The sequence below is a fragment of the Heterocephalus glaber genome, unplaced genomic scaffold, assembly GCF_053883595.1.
Source record: "Heterocephalus glaber isolate CG9 unplaced genomic scaffold, H.glaber_assembly_v1.0 deba00001550, whole genome shotgun sequence".
In the NCBI taxonomy this organism is placed as follows: domain Eukaryota; kingdom Metazoa; phylum Chordata; class Mammalia; order Rodentia; family Bathyergidae; genus Heterocephalus; species Heterocephalus glaber.
The window spans coordinates 15,639,962-15,664,533 of NW_028258343.1; the positions used below are offsets into that span (position 1 = coordinate 15,639,962).

Genomic DNA, 24,572 nt, shown 5'->3' on the forward strand with positions numbered 1-24,572 from the left:
TAAATACTCCTCAGCTAAGCAGTGATATCTCAAAGGGGAAGGTGCCTTGGATCCAGATTAATATTTCCAAACTGTAACTAGCATTCTGCACTTGAGAGAGTATCAGTCATTATTTTGCTGTATTGACTTTTGCCATCCTCTAGTTTATTATTTTTCTTTAGTCCCTGTGATGGTTAACTTTAACTGTGTCAATTTGATTGGCTTAAGAAATGCCCAGGAGATTAGTAGAGCACATTATTCCATGTTCCGGGTGGTCAAGGAGGCGTGACTTTGAGTAATGTATGGTCCCTGGTCCCTTCCTCTCTGGCACTGTGCCCCTGCTCTGCTTCCTGGCCACCATGAACTAAGCAGCTTTGCTCCACCAGGCCCTTCTGCCATGGTATTTCTGCCCTGGAGCCAGCTGACCATAGACTGAACCCCCCTAAAATGTGAGCCAAATGAAACCTCTCCTGGTTTAAGTGGGGGGTGTCAGGTATTGTCTAGCAATTGGAAAGCTAATATACTCCGTCAATTCAAGAAGTGAGACCATCATGTAATGCATTCTTAAGTGAAGACATTTCATAGAGAAAGTGGAGAAACATAGGGAACTCCTAGATTTGGGGCTCTAGAAGTGATGATCCATGAATGTAGTACCTACCCTATAATCTTCCCCTGAACGAAAAATGGAAAGATACATGGAAAAGTGATTATAGTAGAAGTGGTGGTGAACGTGGAAAGAAAGTAGTGGAAAGAGTTGACAGATACAAAGAGAGAGGTAATCGGAATGAGGAACAGGTCAGCAGAAAGGCGCTGATATGCATTACTCGGCACTGGCTGGTTCTGCTGTGTTTCCCTTGGTTCACACTCATTTGCACACCCACCCACTACCCACAGCCATGCACGTGGGCCCCTTGGTATGGGGTATACTTTTTAGAACTTTGATTCAACATCACTAGTAGGGAAAGGTGAAAACTAAGTAGGCTGAGGCCATGTTTCCAAGCTCACACATTTCCTACAAATAGAGAATGAGGTTCGAAATAGAAACTAATTTGAGGTAAGTAGGACAATATTATGATTATTGTCTACCTGAGCTACAGTCTGAGACATATTCATGCTATATAATAAAAGGGGAAGATTTAAGGCCACATGTATAGGGAATGCTATGCTAAGCAAATTCATCAGATTTCTTCACAGGACAAGCTGAAACTTTTAACTAATGGATACTTCTCAAACTTACGCAGTCACAGAAATCCAGTTTTAAAATGCCAATTGTGTGGAAATGGTGTGCATTGTGATCACACAAATTACTTCAACAATGGTTTGACTGAGAGATTTTTAGTCCAAACAGAACTTTCTCACCTTTCCAACGTGTACCTCTCAAAAATGTTTTCGCTAATATTTTTATTTACCTAATGGACTTTTGGCTCACCTAAATATGCTGAAATTTTAAATCCTGAAGATTCCTAGGAGATCCTAATCCAAACTCTTGCTAGAAAAGGATAATATCCTTCATCTATGTAATCTTAGCTGCCAATTTTTTCTTTATTGCTGAAAAGCTTGAGTTGGAGAGGAGATATGCCATTTGCTACCCTGCATGTCTATCTTTCTATCTTCTTTTGAATTGCATGAATACAGATTTTAGACAGGAAATCATGCTTCCTGTCAGGTATTTCTTTCCTTGGTGAGTTTTTATCGCTCAGTTAGAATTCTCTCCAGAACAGGTGACCAATCTCACCGGTAATACCTACCTGAGAGGTGAGCTGCTGGAGGGAGGGATAGCACCATGCATCTGTTTATCTCCAGTGCATAGCTCTGTCCATGGTGGCTGCGAAGCAGGTATTTGTTAAATAAGATGCAGCCTTTTGAATGGTACATGGTCCGGAAACTATTATGTAATATGCACATGGAGGAAAGTAATAGAAACAAATCAGAGCTTATGCTCACCTAGCTAAGTGTATTTAATGGTCCTGCATGAGAGAGCAGCTGTCAGTTTTCGGTTGCTAAAAACAGTTGCCTATAGTGAGCTTGAGGAGGAGTGGTGTAGACACTTGATATAAATCTGTCTTGGGAATGATATGCTCTGCTATGATAATAAGACTCTAATAAGTAATGTACACATGCTTCTCTTTACAAAAACACAGTTAAAGGCTTCCAGTTTCTCAATTACAAATAAATCCTTCTAATTCCACTCCTTTTGCTCCATTGCTGATTTAGAGATGCTACCATATTCACAGATAGTATTTACTGCTGGTAGAGGCTGTCACAGGCACTTTGTCTGCTGAATGCTAGTAGCTAGCTAAATTCTCTCTGGGTGGTTGACTTCTGCCTCATTAACTTCATGCACCCTAGTTGAAATAGGCATGATGACTGCCAAGGAGACCAGAAAAACAGGCGGAAGTAGGCCTGTTTGTGGTTACCTTGGTAATGAGCAGTGAAGGCCCCTATGGTCCCCAGTGATGGCAGCAAAGGGGACTGTTTTCAGTGCTAAACCAGAGAAAGGTTGTTATTTTCCACAATAGTACAGTATATCAAAGGGGGAGCTGGTACCATTTTATATGGAGGTGGGGTATATGGTAAAGCCATTCCTTCAAAACTATCTCAAGAAGAAATAGAATTACACAAATTATGTTCCACTGCACAGCAAATCAACGAAATCAACAGGAATTTAAATACTGGTGTAGGAATCATTCCAAGAGACTATAAATCATAGTAATACACTATATTTTGTTTCTCTTTTCAAATGTATTTAAAGTAAATTATGGGACCACTTTCTGAACTATGAATTAAGAATATAAGTCACATTTTGAGGACAAAAAGCTAATTATGAAAAATAAATGATGCCAATGGTAGACAGTAAGATAAATCTTGAAGTGCACCACTTTCCACTTGAGCAATACTTTTTAGAAAGATTGTAGGTTAATGCTTAACCTTTACGATTAAAACATTAATCAGATATTCTCTGAGTGAATGAAGATTTATAGAGCAATTGCTGGAGAATAAATAAACTATAAAAATATAATGCATTGGTTTGACTAGTGTGATAAAAAAAGCTTCATTTCATTGAGATTGGATCCCTTTCTGGGGTAGAGTAGTGGATGATGATGCCTGTGCTTTTATAACTCCCAGGGAGAAAGTCATCTTGCAAGACGGGGTAATGCATGCTTACCTCTCACAGCGTGGTCCTGTGTACCCAACCGGGCATTCGTCACAGATCAGCCCAAGACTCCGGTCTAAGTGGCAGGTCGGGCTAAAGCTATGATGATGTTGGGAAACAACAGGAACAAGGAGAAAGCACATAGACAAAGTCATTTGCAGCATATGTACACTCTCTTTCTTCACTCCTGCTATGGCAAAATGGTCCAGAGCAGCGATTCTTGTCACACACATAGAGATTGGGGTCTGGCCAGCGGAGGATGAAATGACTTCGCTATTTCTGCAGGCATGGGCACAGCCCAGAGAACAGCAGTACCCCTATGACATGGTGGTAGCTGGCTGTTGGCTATTCTGGGTCTGGGGTCATTGGTGACAAGAGCGAATATCCAGCTGCTTATAGGGACTCCATAGGCCTGACCAAACACAGCCTCATAAACCTTCTCTCTGGCTAAATCTCACTGAAGTAGAAGCAGCCTTGAAAAAATGGAGCAGTTGTGGGAAATTCAGGATACAGCAGTGGCTGTAGCAGCAGCAGGGGGACTGTCCAGTCCCCTGCACGGGGTGTGTGTGTATAGCTCTTGTGTCTTCTTCCTCACAGACAGGCTGCTACACTGATCAGGACACATTCAGAAGAGACTGGAGCCCCATTCTACATAAGCATATGATAAAACCAAAGAAAACAACGTCAACATTTACAAAATTTGCCTCTCTTTGAATACATTTCTGATTGGCGTCTGAAGTAACAGAGCTGGAGTCTTCTGCTAGATTCACTTCTCCTGGGCCTGGCAGAGGCACCCTCCTGCTTCAAGCTCACCCCAGATGGGCACCTTGGCATGGGGCTGTGGCTGGCTCCCACAAGAGCCCTTAGCTATTTTGAATTCTGTGACTTCTGCTGATTTCCAATTTTTGAAAATGTCTCTTTGAGATACATAAAAATGGTGGCTATGAATGGGGTGAGATGTAATATCTTATAGTGCACATTGTATAATGTTTAAATTATGTTAAGCATCTCCATTTCCTAAAGTATTTATTATTTCCTTATGGGGAAAACTTGTGAAATCCACTCTTCCACATTTTTTAATGGGCAGCATGTTGTTGTTATTTATAGCAACCCTACTACACAACAGCACACCGGAACTTCTTGTTCTCCGTTAACTCAGTGCCATTGACCACCCCTACCCCATCCACTATGACTCTCTCCAGTCTCTCCAACACTCTATCGATGTTTTTACATTCTATATTGCTCTACGATTTTAAAGGCAAATGTCCTCAATTAATCTTTCACCTATTATGTTTTCCCAAATAGATTTATTTTCTATTATATATGACAGCACAATTCAGTAGAGGCTTGTTTGATGGCTAAATGAATTAAAGGGAGAACAACAAATTAAATACCACACATCCCCATCTTGTTCTGCTCCTAACACTTACATGACTTTGGAATTTTTTTTAACTTTGGTGCAGGTCAGATCATGGATATTAATTTTGAACAATATTATTCTAGCCTAACTCATAGTAGTCCCATAAAAATTTGATAATTTATATTTTCTTCATAATGCAAAGCTACTAGAATCAAGTAGACCCATTATTTGAAGGATTCGATTCAGCAGCAATATAAATGAAATCTACTGGGTCGGGGAGAAAACCTGGTCTAGGTTAACTTGAGTTTATAACTATTATGCAGGTAAAGGGTCCCACATTATGGGGTTCTGGTGGCTGCTCTGGGCACCCAGCCTAGGATCTGTCCCTGCCACACATGACTGCAAGAGGCCCCACATGGGTAACCACCTCGGCAGATGGGTGTTGGCACTGAAGGGGCACATGTCTAAATGGAAAGAGATGAGGTTTTATCCCACCCTTAAAAGTGCTTTGTTATTGTTTGCAAACACAAAGAAGTACCTAGATTTTGACAAATCTCTGCAGTTCATGCCTGTCTTGTTTGGAAATCGGCATCCTATAACCATCTCAACATCTATGGAGAAAGGGACTCCGACTGGAAACCTGAAGTTTGCCACCCTGTGGCAAACACTTCCCAGTTATATTTTAGACTTCTAAATCCGTCCACCATAAGACATGTCAGGGGCGATTGACAAGGCTTCTGACACTTTAAAACTATTTAGAAAATTGATTTTAAATTCTTATAAAACACTTACCTGTCATTTAAAACCAACAGAATTCAAATAAAATGTGCTCCCTGACAAAAATCATTACTTTTTTTTTCAGGAAAAACTTAAGCAATAACACTATATTAGATTTGACTAAGTCTTTGCAGAACACACAATTCTATGAGCCGGTTGAGGCATGCATAATTTTTCTTTTCCAAAGTCATAAACTAATTCTCAGGAGAATTTAGCATGGGGTCCAGGACTTAAGATTCTCAAATTGATACTGTCTTCTCCATATAACCAATTATCACTCAAACCCACTCGTGAGAACTACGTGAGTTTAATACAAATGCTCGGTATCATGCGTCCAAGTACAATCACCTCTTGAGAAATACCTGAATTCATGCTTTGAAATTCTTTAAATAACATAAACAGAAGATCCACTCCTTTACTGCTGTTACAGCTATGGCAGAAGATGGCATTCAACAACAAGAATAAAATCAGAATGGAGAATGAACACGCAATACAAAAAATTCCTACAGAATTTGTATTGGCAAATGTAGTAATTTAGCATTGCTTTTGGCTGAAACAGAAATCTAGCTATTCTGTGATCCAGAGAGTAAGTTCATTGCCGATTTCAAGTGATTTCATGGTTGTGACACTGAACACTATTTGGCTCACTCAACACCAGCTGAGAGAATGTTTTGTTTCCTGGATGATTCAGCTCATGCTGAAGGCACAGGAGAGTTAAGAATAGCAATCATTTCTCACAAACATGGGAAAGAAGGGAAACTGTTGCTGGAATAATTGGTAAGGATCTGTATATGCACAGTTTCTACTAATGACCAAGCATAGATATTTACATAACGTAGCTTTTTACACGTCTTTTACTTGCTCACTCTCTCCCTCTTCTGTTTCTTTTTGTCTCTCTCTATATAAATATGGTTATGTAAGTGAACGCATGTATATGTGTTCATATAAGTGAATACATACACATAGCTAAAATTAGCTTTCTTCAAAAAATTTAAATTTATCTCATCTTGGTTGCAGTTATAAATACTAATTTTAACAGCAATAATTCAATATATCCTTTTGAGAGAGTCCAAAGGCCAGCTCTAGAATGTTCATTTCTTTACAAACTAAACTTTTGGCTTCCTGATGCACATAAAGCAGTCGTACTGAGAACCAGAGTGGTGGATAGAGCTCACTGAAGGCCTTCTTCTCACCTAGCCCTGTTCCGAGACTCTCTCTAGCTTTATCACATAACTGATGAAAGCTATAACATTGTCTATTCAAATACATCCTAAATATCTGAGGGCAGACACTCATGTGTCTCTTTCAGGTCTTATTTAAACAATAATCTACATGATACTGAAAATTAATGACTGTAAAGCATTTGATATTTACAATTTTATTTGCTTCTCTAGAGAAGCAAACGTAAATTTCACTACATTGTTAGAATCTTTAGCTAGAATATATACATCACTAAGATGAAAGGTCAAGCAAACAGTGGATACCGTAAGTAGTTGAAGTTGATATATATGTATAATTTAAATATAATATGCTTGTCTGTATTCATACATCATAATAATTATAACAGTCTATCTCTATCTCCCAACACACTTGATTTATTTAGCAATATTATCTAAGAAATTTGGAGCCAAAATGCTTGTGATCTATAAGATTTATGACCAGGGATTAAATAGATAAATCACCAAGGTTAAGCTATCACTGAGCCTTAGACTTCAGATGAAGGTTGCATCAACCTTTACTTCTTTTTCTTTCTTTTTTGCCCCTGAATAACCTGTAGAAATTCAAATTCCTTTTTTTGGATTATATGTGAATATTCAGTTTATGCCTCTGAGTTCCTAACTCAGATTAAAACAGTAGTTACAAAAAAAAACATTTTTAAAAGGATAGTTTCCCTAGGTCACTGTTTAATGATTTTTTTCATGAAAATATATAGGTAGCTACATTAAAATGAATTTTTCACATCACATTTGTGCAGATAAACTATGATAATTTTCTACTGTTTTCACTGTGAAAGACTGTATGATTCTAACCACAAAATTTAAAGGACTTACAAACTAACTGGATTATCACAGATTCTTTTTCTGCTTAAGAAATACCACAATTAAATCTAGAATCTAAAAAAGCTACTATTCACATCCCAGTTGTACTACTAAAAATAAAATTATTTAGTTATTTAATAATTATTTACTGTAATTTGAAAACCTCTTATAATTGAATAATCTCTAAATGCTTGATGTTACTGGTATTATTATTGTGTGGTTTTAGTTGTTAAAAAAATCAACATTAGTATAATTAAACTGAATTGCAACACATATGTTTTAGGAAATATCATCAGTGGATTCGGGGGCCCAAATCCCTTTTTCAAAGACCAATGGTGCTTTATTGTTTGCTGAATTTATTTTTTATTCAGAAACAACACAAGTAGAATCCATTACCCAGTAGAAACACAGCAAATATACAGGGAAGAATGGATCATATGTGCCTATAATTACTAAAGCAAGGTACTTTCTCCAATGGCCTCTCTCCATTTATGTTGGTCAATCTTCATGAGAAACCCATAGGGTCTATGTATTCAATCGATTATTTTACAGATGTATTAGGTTAGGATTCACCCAATGAATGGTCAGCTCTACTGAACTGAGGGCTATGCTGATGCTGACAACTTTTTGGCAGAGAAGGAGATGAGAAGTGCTGAGAAAGAACCCTCAGGTACATGCCCTCCGCTCTTCTCCGTGGAGATGCGTACAGAACAATGCATTTCAAGTGTCCCGGATGCTTTGGAGAATGCCCCTCAGCCATAGTGACTGAAGGGCTTCTGCAAGTGTGACCTAGTGCTGCATTTGAGCAACCCATAGCAAGTGTTGAGTCATATTAAACAAGACCTGGCTGAGTAACCATTCATTATGAAGGCATTTATTACATTTCTTGTCTTACTGATTTTCCAGTAGCTTCCCCTCTTCCCTTCTTCTTCAAAAGCCAAAAGGCCTTCCGTTCTGTGCCTGTCTGTGCTGGTGCTTCAAGCTCTGGCGATGTCCTGGTCACTAACACACATTAAACCAATTTCTCACTTTCTTGGTGTCTTGCTAAATAACACCACTTACCTGGTAAATAAATTCATCACTTTTAGGGTTAACACTTGAAATTCAGGGTGTAGTGTTTGAAAGCCCTCGCTGTATACTGCAGAGGACTGGGAAGCACATGGGCGATAAAGTTAAATTCCAATTTGATATGATTACGCGATGACTCCTGAGCAAGTTACTGAATAATCAGCCCACAGTTCACCATATCCCATCACTGTTTTAGGTGCGTCGCTTATTTTAATTATGTAATTTTCACAACAGCTCCATGAGAAGTCCAATGATCATGACTGATGGTGAGTTGAAGTAATTTGCCAAGAGACAGGCAGCTAAAAAGTATGGGACTCCACATCTGAACTAGAATTGGTACCACAATGCTATATCTCCACTCAAAGGATTCATTTAAAAATCTGTAAAATGCGGGCAATATTATCTTCATGATGAAATAATTTTTAAGATTAATTAACAAAATCTAGTGCTCGGCCTAATGCCTAGAATATTGTAGGCTTCTTTCATTAAATATTAGTACTTTCCTCTTCATTTCCAAACTGTGAGTAAGGAGGAAAACTCTGAAGAGCTGAGTAGTTGGAGACAAGCACAAAGATTTTGTGTAGGCTGAGTGGTAGGAAGTTTTAAACTTAATGATATAATTGTTTTTAAGATCTTTAGCTGTAGTGGTCACTGAATCTACTAACAAAAGACCATTTTAATTAGGAGCATCTTGGGGAAGATCTCAAGGTACGATCCACTTGGTTGAGTCTTCATATTAAAAGACCATAGTAGAGATTTCATTTTAAAAATTATTTAAGTTCTCTGCAAACATTATCATTTGTTTAGAAAAACAGCTGGCATAATAGACAAACAGCATAGCATAAATAAGAACTTTACTAAGCACTGAGTTGTCCTTTAAGAGGGTTCTCCAAAAAATAAATTTGTTTCATTTAAAACTATAGTTAGAGTTAGGTGCTTAGCATGTCTGAGGTCTTGAGTTTCAATCTCCAGCATCACAAATTACAACTAACTAAATAAAATTATAGTCATGTAAAATTATTCATTAATAAAATTGTTGATCTTTTAACCGCAGTATGCCTTATTTTAAAAATTTGGCTTCAGAGTCTATCTATAGATGGCTTTACTTTTGTAAATTTAAGTTACTAAAATAGAGGACTCCCCAAAATATGAGAAGAGGGTAAAAGGTAAAGTGAAGAGGCAGTTAAAGTATATTTTAAAGTCTGTTTCAAAGATTATAGCTCTAGGACTGCATAAATAACTACAAAAAAAATACCTAAAAAGAAACTGTATGAAATTTGCATTAAACTTTCACTATATATATGGTTTATAAAAGTTATAAGAAAGTATCATTCATAGTTCGATACTCATAAAGTCATGAAATAATATGTGTCATTAAATAATTTTAAAAGATACATATATGTGTATATGAGAAAAATTATCTGAGAATTCAGGGACAGGTATAAGTTGGATGAATTCCTTCATTTTATCTTTTGAGAGGTTTACGGCTTTTCCAAGATTTACAAATCAATAGGGTGAAGTATAAAACCAAATGATCATATGTGTGCTCTTTGGAAATAGTTTAGAAATTAAAATTGGGTTCTAACTTTTTGCTATTAAATAATCAAAACTAGAGCCAAAACATTAAAAATCCTTAGAAATAAAGTCGCAACTTTAAAGATTTTACATTTAAAAACATCATATCACCGTCCTGAAATTTTCCTGTATCTATTTACTGCCTATTTATGTTGGGCATGAGAAAGGGTACCTTTGATATCAAAAGTGCACTTTTAAGACTGGCTGCCAAACTCCTCAGTGTGGCAGGTTTGTTACTTACTTATTGGATGGGGCATTGAGTGGACAGGCACAGGGCTGGCAGTCTTCAGAGGTCCCTTGGGTAGGATCACCATAGAAACCAGGAAGACACAGATTGCAGTAGGGCCCACCTGTGTGACCCTTGCAGTTCTGAGGAAAAATTGCACACCAGAGTTCATTATTTTAGACTCAAGCAGTAACATGTGGCCAAAAATAGGTCTACAAAATCATTAGTCTGTTCTCTGCCAGGAAGAGCAATTTTTTCACATTAAATGGTCAATTTTACAACAGGGAAATGGCATTGAAAGTTGCTTTAATATCTAGCTTATGAACTACATAATGGTTTCAACATATGCATTGTTACACGAAGATGACTAAAATTTATTATAATTTTTATTATGCAAATTTTATTTCCTTTTATATTCTTATGGGAATGTTAGTGCATGTGTGTGTTATGTGTGTGTGTGATGTATAGTCATAGATCTCGAATGACATATGTTTAATGGAAAATGTAGCTAAGTCTAGGTAAAAATCAATTGCACAACTTAAAACTGCTGATTTAATGAGAACTGTAGCTAATCATACAAATCCCCCAGGACTGTGCCCTCGTAGTTCAGACATTAATTTTGAATTTGGTGGATGCTGATGGTCTGGACAATGCTTTGCTATATCACATCTGGGAGAACTTCGCTTGAATAATAATTAAAGGTAGAGAAAATTGAAAAAAAATTTAAACAAGACGTGGATAATGAAATCACAAGGCACCTATCAATTTTCCTCAGATATTTTTAAAATAAAATTTAAATGACATTTTTCACTAATTAATATTTTTGGAGCCATGTCTTTTTCAAAACTTAAAATACAATAATTTTCATCTTGATTGCTTCATATTAATTAAAATCTATTCCTAAGCTCAGACTGTATTCATAAAACCCAAGACTGGTATATAGGTGAATAATTCAGTTAATGAAATAATACACGTATCTCTAAACCTTCCAATAACACAATGATAAAATTTGCTTTTGTTTTGTTATCAGGTGTACATAATTTCAGTCTCCAATGATGCAACAGAGAATATATATAATTTCTATTAAAAACTATACTCTAGAGATTCACTGTTGCTGAATTATATTTTAAAATGAATGAGTATATAAAGTTGTAACTTTTCCTTATATTGAATAGAATTCATCAGAAATCAAGAATGTGTAGCCTTCATCTTTATGTTCAATAAAAAATTTGTGAAATAAATAGCTAAAATATAAATTGACATTAAACATAGGTAGAAAGTTTACACAACTAGATGACCACTGGAACAGTTAGATTAAAATAATGAAAATCCCAAACTATTTATTTTAGTATACTTTTAAAAAATCATCATTTTCAATTATATTTAACAAGTAGACTCAGTAAAAAATAAAGACACACTTTTTGACATAGCATTTTAACTGTCTTAGAGAAGTCAGATTTATTTGCAGGTGAAAGAAATCTAGATTATAATCCAATCCTTAACTCTGAACCTGCCACTTTCATTCTAATTTTGACTAAAGAAGCTAAAGTTGATAATTTAGGATGTTTTCAAGCTCTGGTATCCCATGCCAACTTCACCAACTACAAGTTGAAAGATATTTCTATTAGTAACTCATAATATTTGGTGTTTTTCTTTATTTTAAATTTTTAAAATATTTATTTAGCAAAACTTTCTAAAAGATAGTATAGATGTTAACTTCACTATTAGCAGTTGTCAAAGTAACAGCATATTGGGAACTAATATATAAAACATGGATCAATTTAGGAAAAATTTTTACCCTTTGGATCTTTATGTCACTTCCTCTCACTTTCCAAGTTCAGCTAACTTCATCTATTACCAAAAAATTGTTTGGTTTTTGAAAAATTATTTTCATATTGTCATGATGACATAAAGGAAATTATACTGTCAACAACTTAGGGGATTTAAAGATTAGGATCAGAAAATTGACTATGCCTGACCAAATGAAAAATTGGATTTCTAACTCATCTGAAAATCTTGTAAAGCTCAGGGAGGGTACTTTTCTTTACTCATTAGAAGAAAAACAAATTCAGTAAATTTTTCATACTATTTCATTTTATCTTCATTAAATGGAAACAAAAATACAATCTAAAAGCCCAAGGTTTTTTTTTGGTTTTGGGGATTTTTTTTTTTTTTTTTTTTTTTTGCAACTGGAACTATAAAGCAGCATTGCATAATCAATACAATTGAAATCAACACTGAAACAGATGGAAGTTTTAGTCTGATAAGGTGGTTAAGTTTACAGGTAACTTGCTGGAAAGGTGCCTCTCAAATGATTGTTCCCATCATGGACCTCAACAATGTGGATCATGCAATTTTCCTTTGTGGATTTAAATGTTTCCTGGGTTGGTTCAAATTTATTTTGAGTAAAAGTGACTTATACAGCAGAATTTTGTTCTGATGTCAAACATGTATCTCAGTTAATTTAAAATCAGATTTTTAAAAAGCCAAGCTAGACCAAAAATCAACTTCTCTGTAAATTTCATAAATTATCTCTTTAATAATTAAAAATTCTTATCCTGCCACTCCCAGCCCAGAGGTAGGGGCTTCTGAGCCCCAGCCCCACTGCTCCTAATCCAGAGGAGGGGGCTTCTGGGCCACCATCCCTCCCACCACTCCCAGCCCAGAGGAAAGGGCTTTGGGGCCACCCATCCATCCCGCCTCTCCCAGCACAGAGGAAGGGGCTTCCAGGCCACCATCCCTCTAGCCTCTCCTGGCCCCTGTCCCAACTCTCCCAGCTTAGAGGAGGTGAGCCGCGTGGGTGCCAAGAGCACCCTCCCCACCAGTTGAAATGAGAAGACATGTAAATAAGTCTCAAAACCAGACTTCCAGATCACCTACAGCAACACCAAAGGGAAATGAGATGGAACACTCTGATACTCAACCACCTGGACCCACTGAACTGGCAAGAAAAAGGGATCTGGAAAAAATGAAATCAGAAATACTTTCTCAGATAACAGCAGAGATTGTGCTCATAGTGCAAGACATGATTAATAAATCTAGAGAGGAGCTCAGGAACATGATGGAATCCCAACATAGCAAACACATGGGACCCATAAAACAGATGCAAATAGATTTCCAGGACATGAAAAACTCCACTGAAAGTCTAAACAGCAGAATGAGCCAATGTGAGGACAGAATTTCAGATATAGAAGATAAGATTGCAATTAGTGACCAGGAAAACAAAAATTGCTTCAAAATTATAAGGGAACATGAGAAATCAATCTAGCAGCTGCTAGATGATGCAAAGAAGAATAACATAAGACTGATTGGAGTCAAAGAAGAAACAGGAGAGAGTGCAGATGACATAAAAAAAACTCTTCACAGAAGTAATGGCAGAAAACTTCCCAAGCAGGAGAAAAGAATTGACATACAGATAAGTGAGGCATATAGGAATCCAAATAGCCTTGATCAAAAAAAAAATTTACACATAGGTATATAATTGTTAAGATTCCAGAAACCCAAAAGAAGAACAAAGTTCTACAAGCAGTTAGAGAAAAGAAACAAATCACATACAAAGGAAAGTCCATCACAATCACAGCAGACTTCTCAACTCAAACCATCAAGGCAAGAAGAGCTTGGAGTGATGTATTTCAAGCCCTAAAGGAAAACAGCCTCCAACCCAGATTGATGTAACCTGCAAAACTATCTTTCAAAACTGATGGAGAAATAAGATACTTTCATGACAAAGAGCACCTTAAGAACTTCATGAAGACCAAACCAGCACTCTAAAGAATTTTACACAATATCCTAGGAACAGACATTGAGGATCACAACCCCAGGAAGCAAAGCAGAATGAACCCATCTGGCATGACAAGAAATTAAAGGTAAAGGGGGAGAACCCAACAAAAAGAAAAAGTCATGGCAATGATAAGTCAATACGTTTCAATTATAACCATCAATGTTAATGGTCTCAATTCACCAATCAAAAGAAATAGACTGGCAGAATGGGTCAAGAAGCAAAATCCAACAATATGCTGCATCCAAGAAACACACTTAATTCAAAAGGAAACTCATAGACTGAAAGTTAAAGGGTGGAAAACAATACTCCATGTGACAGGAACCTGAAAAAAGCAGGAGTAGCTATCCTCTTTGCAGATCAAGTAGATTTCAAACCAACACTGATTAAGAGAGATGAAGAAGGACACTACATCCTTGTAAAGGGAAGAATCCAAGAGGAAGAGATGACAATCATAAATATCTATGCACCAAACACTAGTGCACCCAACTATATAAAACAAATATTAACGGACATGAAAAGTCATATATGCACTAATACAATTGTAGTGGGGGACTTCAACACCCCACTGTCACAAATAGATAGATCAACTAGACAAAAAATAAGTAATGAAATACTAGAACTCAATCGAACTCTTGAACAAATGAACTTAACAGATGTTTACAGAGTCTTCTACCCCACAAAATCAGAATACACATTCTTCTCAGCTGCACATAGATAATTCTCCAAAGGACACCACATACTCACACATAGAACATGTTCAAGTAAGTGCAAAGGGATTGAAGTTATCCCCTGTATATTATCAGACCATAATGCAATGAAATTGGAGATCCATAGCAAAAGAAACTCGAAAAATTTCATAAATATGTGGAAATTGAACAACACACTTCTGAATAAACAATGGGTCACAAAGGAAATTAAAGAAGAAATCAGACAGTTCCTTCAATTAAATGACAATGACAATACAACATATCGGAATCTATGGGACACAATGAAGGCAGTCTTACGAGGGAAATTCATAGCAGTGGATATGTATATTAGGAAAACAGAATGAGCCCAATTAAACAACCTGATGCTGAACCTAAAGCTTCTAGAAAAAGAAGAGCAGGACAAACACAAAGCTCATAAAAGGGAGGAAATTATAAAGATCAGAGGAGAAATCAATGCAATGGAGACTAAGAGAATGATACAAAAAAATCAATGAAGCCAAGAGTTGGTTCTTTGAAAGAATCCACAAAATTGACAAACCTTTAGCCAACCTTATCAGAAAAAGGAAAGAAAAGGGCTAAATCCATGCAATTAGGAATGAAAAGGGTGGAAATTACAACAGACCCAGCAGAAATCCAGAAGATCATCAATACTTACTTCGAGAACCTATACACCAATAAGATGGACAACACAGAAGAAATGGACAGATTTTTAGATACATATGAATTACCAAAGTTGAACGAAGAAGACCTAGAAATTCTAAACAACCCAATATCAACCAATGAAACTGAAAACGTAATAAATAAAACTTATCGACTAAGAAAAGCCCAGGCCTTGATGGCTTCACTGCTGAATTCTACAAGACATTTAGAGAGGAACAGCTGCCACTACTGTTTAAACTCTTCAATGAAATTGAAAGGGAAGCAATACTCCCAAATTCATTCATGGAAGCAAGCATCACCTTGATCCCCAAAACAGACCCAACAGAAAAGGAGAACTATAGGTCAATCTCACTAATGAACATAGATGCAAAAATCCTTAATAAGATATTGGCAAATAGAATGCAGAAGATCATCAAGAAAATCATACACCCTGATCAAGAGGGATTCATCCCAGGGATGCAGGGATGGTTCAACATATACAAATCAATCAATGTAATACACTATATCAATAGAGCCAAGGACAAAAACCATATGATTATCTCCACAGATGCAGAAAAAGCATTTGACAAAATCCAACACAGATTTATGATAAAAACCCTACAAAAAATTGGAATAGATGGTCTCTACCTCAAACTGATAAAAGCCATCTATGAAAAACCAACAGCCAATATCATACTAAATGGTCAAAAACTGAAATCCTTCACACTAAAATCAGAAACAAGACAAGGATGTTCACCATCATGACTCTTGTTTAATATAGTTTTGGAAACATTAGCCATGGCAATTAGATAAGAGAAAGAAATAAAAGGAACAGAGATAAGAAATGAAGAAGTCAAATTGTCATTATTTGCAGATGACATGATACTGTATATAGAAGACCCCAGGAACTCCACCAAAAGTCTTTTAGACTTAATAACCAAATTCAGTCACATAGCTGGTTACAAGATCAACACACAATAATCAATAGCTTTCCTCTACACCAATGACAGACTCACTGAGACAGAAATAGGGCAAATAATTCTTTTCACAATAGCATCCAAATAACAGAAATACCTCGGAATCAACCTAACAAAAGAAATCAAAGACCTCTTCTCTGAAAACTATGGCACTCTGAAAAGAGAGATTGAAGATGATATCAGAAAATGGACAGACATCCCCTGCTCCTGGGTAGGAAGGATTAATATAGTGAGAATGGCCATACTTCCAAAACTGCTATATAGATTTAATGCAATTCCAATTGAGATCCCAGCAGCATACTTCATGGACCTTGAGAAAACAATCCAAAAATTCATTTGGAACAAAAAGAGACCCAGAATAGCAAAAGCAATTCTAGGTAACAGAGACATGGCAGGAGGCATCACAATCCCCAACTTGCAACTATACTACAAAGCTACTGTGATAAAAACAGCATGGTACTGGCAAAGAAACAGACCTGAGGACCAGTCGAACAGATTAGAAGATGCAGAAACAAGCCAGACACACTCAGCCATCTCATCTTTGATAAAGGAGCCAAACACCCTCACTGGAGGAAAGATAGCCTCTTAATAAATGGTGCTGAAAAAATTGGGCTTCAACTTGCCAAAGATTAAAACTAGACCTATATCTCTCACCATGCACTAAACTAAAATCAAAATGGATTAAAGATCTAAATATTAAAATAGAAACTTTGAACCAGTTGGAACAGAGGGTAGGTAGAACTCTTGAAGACATCAGTGTAGGAAAAGATTTTATGAACAAAACCTCAGTTACTCATGAACTAGCACAAACAATCAACAAGTTAGATCTCTTCTTATTAAACAGCTTCTGCACAGCAAGAGAAACCACTAGCAGTATGAAGAGACAACCCACAATGTGGGAAAAAAATCTTCACTTGCTTTTCCTCAGACAAAGGTCTACTATCTCGAATCTATAAAGAACTTAAAAAGTTCAGACCTCTGAAATTTAAAGACCCAATCTGAAAATGGGCATCTCAAATGAACAGACATTTCTCAGACAAAGAAGTAGAAATGGGAAACATATGAAAAAATGTTCAACATCCTGGTCATTCGAGAGATGCAAATGAAAACAATGCTGAGATTCCACTTCACTCCAGAACGAATGGCTGCTATCATGATATCAACCAATAACAAATTCTGGCAGGGATGAGGGGAAAGAGGAACTGCTCCACTGCTGGTGGGAGTGTAGACTGGTGCAAGCACTGTGGAAATCAGTATGGAGATACCTCAAAGAACTAGGACTGGAAGTCCCATTTGACCCCGCTATTCCACTGCTGGGGATCTTCCCCAAAGAATTAAAAGAATCATACCACAGTGATATATGTGCGCCCATGTTCTTAGCAGCACAGTTTGCAATAGCTAAAACTTGGAAACAGCCCAAATGCCCATCAACTGGAGACTGGATAAAGAAAACGTGTTTTTTAAAATATAAAATGGAGTACTACTCAGCCATAAAAAATGAGAAATTAGGGACATTTATAGCTAATGGATGCATATTGAGGCAATACTCTTAAGTGAAATAAATAGGACACGCATGTATAAATATCAAAGAGTTTCTCTGGTGTGAGAAACTGGAAGTTTAAATAAGGACTAAAATGAATAATAGGTAATGTGAAATAGGAAGAAAAGTGGCAAAGGGGAGGGAAGTGGGAGGGCTAGGGGAAAGGAAAGAAGGATTTGAATTAATATGAGAAAATAGAAAAATAGGAACAAAATCTTTGGAAATAAGGAAGAATGGAGGGGTGGAAGGGAGGGCTGGGCAAGGGTGAAAAATAAGAACCAAGAGAGATTATGTAAAGGTGAAAGTTTCCAATGATGAATGTCATTATATTGTATACCTAAAATGTGCCAATGATTAGAATGAATGATTGATAATGCAAAATAGGAAGAAAAGGTCCAAAGGGGTAGGGGTAGTGGGAGGGGCAGGGGAAAGGAAAGAAGGGAAAGGAAAAATGATGAGAAATGGAAAAAATGGAAATAAAGTCTTTGTAAATAGGGAAGGGTGGAGGGGGTGAAGGGAGGCCCAGGAATGGGGATAAAATAAGAACCAAGATGCATCATGTAAAGGTACAAGTTCCCAATGAGAAATGTAATTGTGTTGTATACCTACAATGTACCAATAAAAGAATTTAAGAGAAAAATAATAATTAAAAATTCTTCAGAATAATAAGAAAGAAGCAACTAAAGTACAGAGTCAGTGAAATAATAAGACACTAAGAGTGCTTTTAATATGGAATATTAAAATATTTTTCCTTGTGGATCATATCAGAATCAATATGATGAAAATGGGATATCAGTAGTTAATTTTTGATGTCATTTGTTATAAAGGTATTAATAAATCTCCAGAAAAATCTTACATATCCACATATTTATCAGCTACGTTGTCATTCTTTCTACATCATGAGGATTTCCAGGATTCCTTTATCATTCGAAGATGGACTCCTACCTGACTTTACTAAACAATTAATATGCTGTTCCATTAGGAGAAAACATGAATATCACTGTCCCTTCCCTGCTTTCTCTCAAACTTATGCTGAGAGAAACTATCTTACTTGAAAACAAATGGCTGCCCTTGTTTGAAATATCACATCGTGAAATGGTCCAATAGCATAATTTGACTGTATCCTAATGAATTCTACTTGAGATATGACCTTAGGGAACATTATAAATTCGGCAATGTGGCATAAATGTTTTTATATTTTTGTATTTTTACAGTTAAGTAAAGCCACATTAGTTTTGAGCTACGTATTTCCTATTGCATGTTAATAAAGTGTTTAAAGGTAATTCAATATTTTCCCAAGGTGCATTTGAAAAGTCTGCTATAATTAAAATGAAAATCATTTAGTCTTGCTATTCGTAAAAATGCCATTTGTAAAATTACGGATACAAAATTAAGGCTATCATGCTTTAAACTGCAATGCAATTAAGCACACTCTTACACAGAGAAAACAGAAAGTGTATCAATAAACCTAAATGCCAAATTACGTTGAAACAAAAGTCCTGATTTTTTACTTCGGATTTGTCCCAGAAGCTTCTAAATAGAAAAGAAAGAGAGGTGATGAAGAAGAGAAACAGAACATTAAAAACTACAGTGTCTGCCGTAAATTCTGCAGGGAAATGAGAGTATGCTATCTTCCATTTCAGGGTGGGTTTCTGCAGGACTAATGAGATGAGAAGAGTCGATCCAGGCGGTGAGCCACATCAGACAATGGTGTAACTAACACGCCCTTGAGCTAAGCACAATGGTCTATGCAAAGTCATTCTCAGGCCGAAGGCTCAGCACAGTGGAAAGTGCTTTGCGGTTTGTACAGATTATTTTCCGAGTGAAAATATAGACTTAGTCGCAGAAAGAGAAACAACTCTTGTGATTATGCATTATATATATTTATTATTTTAATCTATTCCTGACACTTCTCATATAGTTACATGTTAAAGATTTTAAAATAAAAATATGTACCATGTCCTCATTTTAATGGGAAAAAGAGGGAATTGTTTAAAAAGTGAATTATGTTTATTATAAAGGTTCTATTTTACACTTTTCCTATTATGGAATATGAATCAGTTCCAAGTTTACAAGAAATGTGTACTTTTGGTTGATTTATAGAAGGGACTGACTATGTGTATCTATGGAGATGTATATCCCAGCATTAGTTATGATTTATAATGATGGATCTGATTTTAATTCGATTCGTAAACTAATATAAGAAATACTTTCCCAGGAAGATTGCATAGGAAACCACTGTAAGCTTCAAACTCATTTCCATAGAAAGATATCTGCCAAGGCCCTTCTCGACTCCGGTGCTCAAATGTAGCAACGACTTGCAGCGTGTGCTGAGCTGATTCCAGCGCCCAAAGGAGAAAGGACTTACCAGACATTCTCCGGTGAAGTCATCGCAGGAGTCCGCATGGCCAAAGCATTGACATGGTTCACAGATGCCACCAAAAATTGTGCCGTTAACTCTTCTATGCCCAGGCCAACACGACTGAAAGAGAGATAAAGCTGCTTTCAGTCTTGGGTATTAAAGGAAAAGTTTTGGGGTTTTTTCTGGTAATAGAAAATAACAGGTAGCCAACTCAGTAAATGTGCTTTGTCAAAGCTTAGCCATTACTGAAGCATTGCTACTGACCTTGGTATTATGGGCAGGTGTGAGACTAGAGGAAGCATTAGCTTGGTGTTTCTTCTGAAAGAGTAAAATAAAGCACAGATATAAAGAATTGAAATGTGACAGTCTCAAAGTAAAAAGCAGACAGGAAAATGGAAGAAAAAGAACTGAAAACAGCAGTAGCCCTAAAAGGGTTCTCAGAGTATCAGCCTAGAAGAGCAGCTAATGTCAACCGAGGCATTTTGGATTCTCTGGAACCAGCTAACAACCCATAACCTCTTCACCTTCAGAAAACCTGGAAGTCATTTGGAGGTCAGAGAGCAGCCTCCTTACTTTTGATGTGATGCAAAGCTCATTTCTAAGTATATAATTCATGTATTTTATTCTAAATTTTTTCTTCCTACTCTGCTTTCTGAAATGTAAACAGAATGTGTTATGATTTGCTTACCCTCTATTCTCATTCCTGTGAGAGTTTATTTTATGGTGTTATTCTACAATAACTTTACTTCTATTCATCACTGCTCTTTAAAATGTGAACCACTTTATTATATAACAGCAGAATTCTGATTACAACAGGATATATGGGTCTTAGATTACCTCTGTGTCACTCCTTGCTCTGGGTCTACCATCACCCTTAATTAATTTTCCCTTCTGGGAGACTTCTATAAACTGGATGAAATGTAAAATAATTACAAGGCAAATATTACTGCCCTCTAGGACTATGTGATCCCCTCAAGTTGTAATTGCATTTTATGGATTATTTACTATATTTCTGGATGGTGAAATACAACACCATATATCACAAAAAGGCCTTTTTCTGGTTGAAAATGGAAACAAGACAAAAACTACAGAAGTAATAAAGTATATAGAATTGTGTTGTGTATTGTTGGAAACGGTCTTTCTGCCTCGGGACGTAGGACTCTTCGATTCCAACATCAATAACAAATACATGAGAAAAAGGATGTGCAGATATTTCATATCTGAAAATTAGATCAACTTTTCTCTTAATTTGAGCATTACCAAAAAGTGTCCATTTTCTATACATTCTCAATAATTCCTTCTTATTAAATCTTTTGCTTCTCTTGATTCTGTGTAGAAATGATTTCCTTCTGTAATATATATTTTTAGAAACTGGTAAAGCTACATATACAGAAAGGAAGAAAAACTTAAGGATATTGAGAACGGGGAGAGAACCGATTTATGGTTTTCAGGGCAGACATTCATGGAGTTTTCCTTAATATGTATTTTTAATATTTTCATGTATTACTCATATTGCACCTTCTTTCTTCAAGTTTCACAACTTCCTACATTACTCTCCCAGCCAGTGATTCTGCCTCAAATGTCAGAGGAAAAATTAAAGCTATCAGAAGCCATCATCCTGCTATTATGCCAACAAATAAGCATCGATCACCACACATTTTTGCCAATTTTCCCCCAGGAACAAGAGGAGTGAGGAATGGAGGATTCTTTTTCTTTTGAAAGAAAAATTACTCTACCTGTATTTGGGATTCTAGTGTGGGTTGTCTTTTCATTGTTGCCTCTCACTGCTGTATCTAAAAGGTTTCTTTGTTTATTGAATAATTATCATCATCTCAAAAAATGATCTATTGTCTCCATCAAAAATTAACTAACAGAAATAACAAAAATGACAAAATTATTCCCTTAACATTACATAATGCTTCTAGTCACCTCCTTTTTTTTCAGCAAAACTACACTAAAATACCTTTTCTTCCTCAATTTCCCTTCACACTGAATTCTATTATAGTCTGTCTTTCACCTACCCATTCAGACTTTGCTTGTCTTTGTCATCAAATTCCAGGAAGCCAAATCCAACCGGAAATCTTGCAATTGTATTTTATCTGACCTCTCCCCATCATCCGATCTAGTTGACTTCTTTCTGAAAGAACTTCTTCCAACATCTACGGCATCACATTCCCTAAGCTTCTATGTTTTTGCTGCTGTCTTCTCTTCTTTGAGACTACTCACGGCCATTTGCCACTCTGGGCTTGAGCTGGGTTGTTTCTGTCTTCTTGTCACACTGTCTCCCAGGGAATTTAGTTAGTCTGACCATGTGATGCCTTCTGAACTCTTATTAGAACAGTTCCACAGGCTGAATTCAAGCCCTGTCTTCCATCTGTATTCTGTCGGGAATTTATACTTCTCCGTCTTTCTGAACCTCATATTTCTAAAATGGATTGTTGATTCTCCCTTTAACCAGCCTGATAGTTCTCTCTCAGTCTTCCCCAGTTCTATCAGTGGTATTACACGTACTGTTCAGCTTTTCATACCAGTAATCTGTGAGTCATTCCCAAATGCTTCATTTTGTTAACCTCTCTTCTGGTATACAGTCTATCAATAGTCCTACCGGTCCTACTACCTATATATGCTCTGCCCATGCATTTCTACCTCCACTGCCATTATCCTACCACAGACCATTACCATTGCTCTGTTCTACTGCAACAGCACGTTATCTTGTTTCTTTCTTACCACTCATGTCTTTTGCCAATATGCTTTTCATACTGTAGTCATAATGACTTTTTCCCCCAAAATATAACTGAAAACATGGCACTATCTTCCTTAAACACCTATACCGATAGCCTAGGGTGGTTAGAATAAAATTTCAAATTCTTATCAAACATACAAAAGAAAATCCCCTGATCTCTCTTACCACATGTTGAGCTCACCCTCCTGCTTGCTTAGCTTTGGCCACATGTGCCTTTTTCCCAGGTCTTGCAGACACCAAGCACTGTGTCTCTTCCTTCTTTTTTACACAGTTGTGCCTCTTGAACCTCAACACTCAAGTTTAATGGCACCACCTCAGAAGGTCTTTCCTGAAAAACTTCTGTAAAGCAGCCCTTCCAGTCTTTGCACATCCTGTCTTCCCATCCAATCTTTTTATACCCATTCCATGTCACCTCCATATGATGCTGTTTATTTTACCTGGTATTTTAAGGACAATATGTGTATTGTTCATCACATTATCGTCCATGGCCAAGGCCTTGAGTGTCTCATACATTCATCAAATGTAGTTGGCTAGGTGAATGTACAAACACTTCTATGAGGTAGTTAACATTAATAATCATCAATATAGATAAGGAAACATATTTGTCCTAAAACTTTATTTAATACTTCATTTTGCTTTTACTTCCTCATCTTTCAAGCAAAATGAATTATGATATTATTGGGAAAATAAGAAAATATTTAAAAGAATAACTGCAGAGCAATTTGTAAGATATTGCAATGGTTGAGCTCAATTGTAACTTGATATGCTGGGGAGCTGCCGAGGGGATTAATAAAGAACACTTCAGAGCGCATCTAGGTGGGTCACAGAAGCATGAACTTAAGTACTATATCTGGTCCCTGTCCTCCTCCACTCTGGCACTGTTTCCTCGCTTGGCTTCCAGGGTACCATGAAGCAAGCATCTTGTTCCTCTACATTCCTCCTCCACCATAATGTTTTTGTCTTGGAGCCAGTGGTAATGGACTGAACCTTCTGAATCTGTGAGGCTAATAAATGCTTCCTTCTTTATGTGTTTGTTGGGTATTTGGTCCCAATGACAAAAATTTGGCTGGTATAAATGTCAAGTAGAAATGAGAACAAGAAGAAAGCTTCTGAATTGATATTGTAGCCCTAAATGAAGTAAAAGGGAGCGGCCAAAATTATAACGGAACAATTTGATTTGTTTTTGGCTAGAGGTTCTTAGTAAGCTAGTATAACATATGGTGGTCTTTGTAGTTTACTAGCATTGAAAGGATCCTAGGATTTTAGTGATAACAAAGCTAGAATGACTAACTTTATAACTGGGCTTAATTTAAAAAATTAAGACAAGACAGGACTGGGTAATATTGAGCATATAGAGAGGAAGTTTTGATAAAGAATCAAAGGGATTATTAGAGAGTAAAAGAAATAAAGTAGTCAGTAACCCCAAAGTTCCAAAGTTCCTTGTCCCCCGATTTGACTAAGTTTTTAAATATATTTTAAAGTAACTTTATTTTTCAGACAATTATTTTGTTAGAGGTACAGGAAGCTTGCATTCTCACTCCTCTGCTTCTTTGTTCTTTCCACACTTGCCTGTTTTTCTCTATCTTTTACCATTATCTAGCATCTTTAGGATACTTTCCAAGACATCTCCCTCCACTGGAATAGC

General features: G+C 36.5%; 1 protein-coding gene across 10 annotated transcripts in view; it reads right to left on the bottom strand.

Annotated features, from left to right (window-relative positions):
* Positions 1-24,572, bottom strand: part of Lama2 (laminin subunit alpha 2) — a 586,947-nt gene that overhangs the window by 214,259 nt on the left and 348,116 nt on the right. For 7 of the 10 annotated variants that reach the window (XM_087190273.1, XM_087190274.1, XM_087190272.1 and 4 more), the window contains 4 exons: positions 20,449-20,502; positions 20,191-20,304; positions 10,194-10,321; positions 3,146-3,232 (listed from right to left, as the gene is read on the bottom strand). In XM_087190273.1, the coding sequence (XP_087046399.1) occupies positions 3,146-3,232; positions 10,194-10,321; positions 20,191-20,304; positions 20,449-20,502 (383 nt within the window). The remainder of the gene's footprint in view (positions 1-3,145; positions 3,233-10,193; positions 10,322-20,190; positions 20,305-20,448; positions 20,503-24,572) is intronic. The other 3 variants (XM_087190276.1, XM_087190275.1, XM_087190271.1) reach the window with 1 other exon arrangement.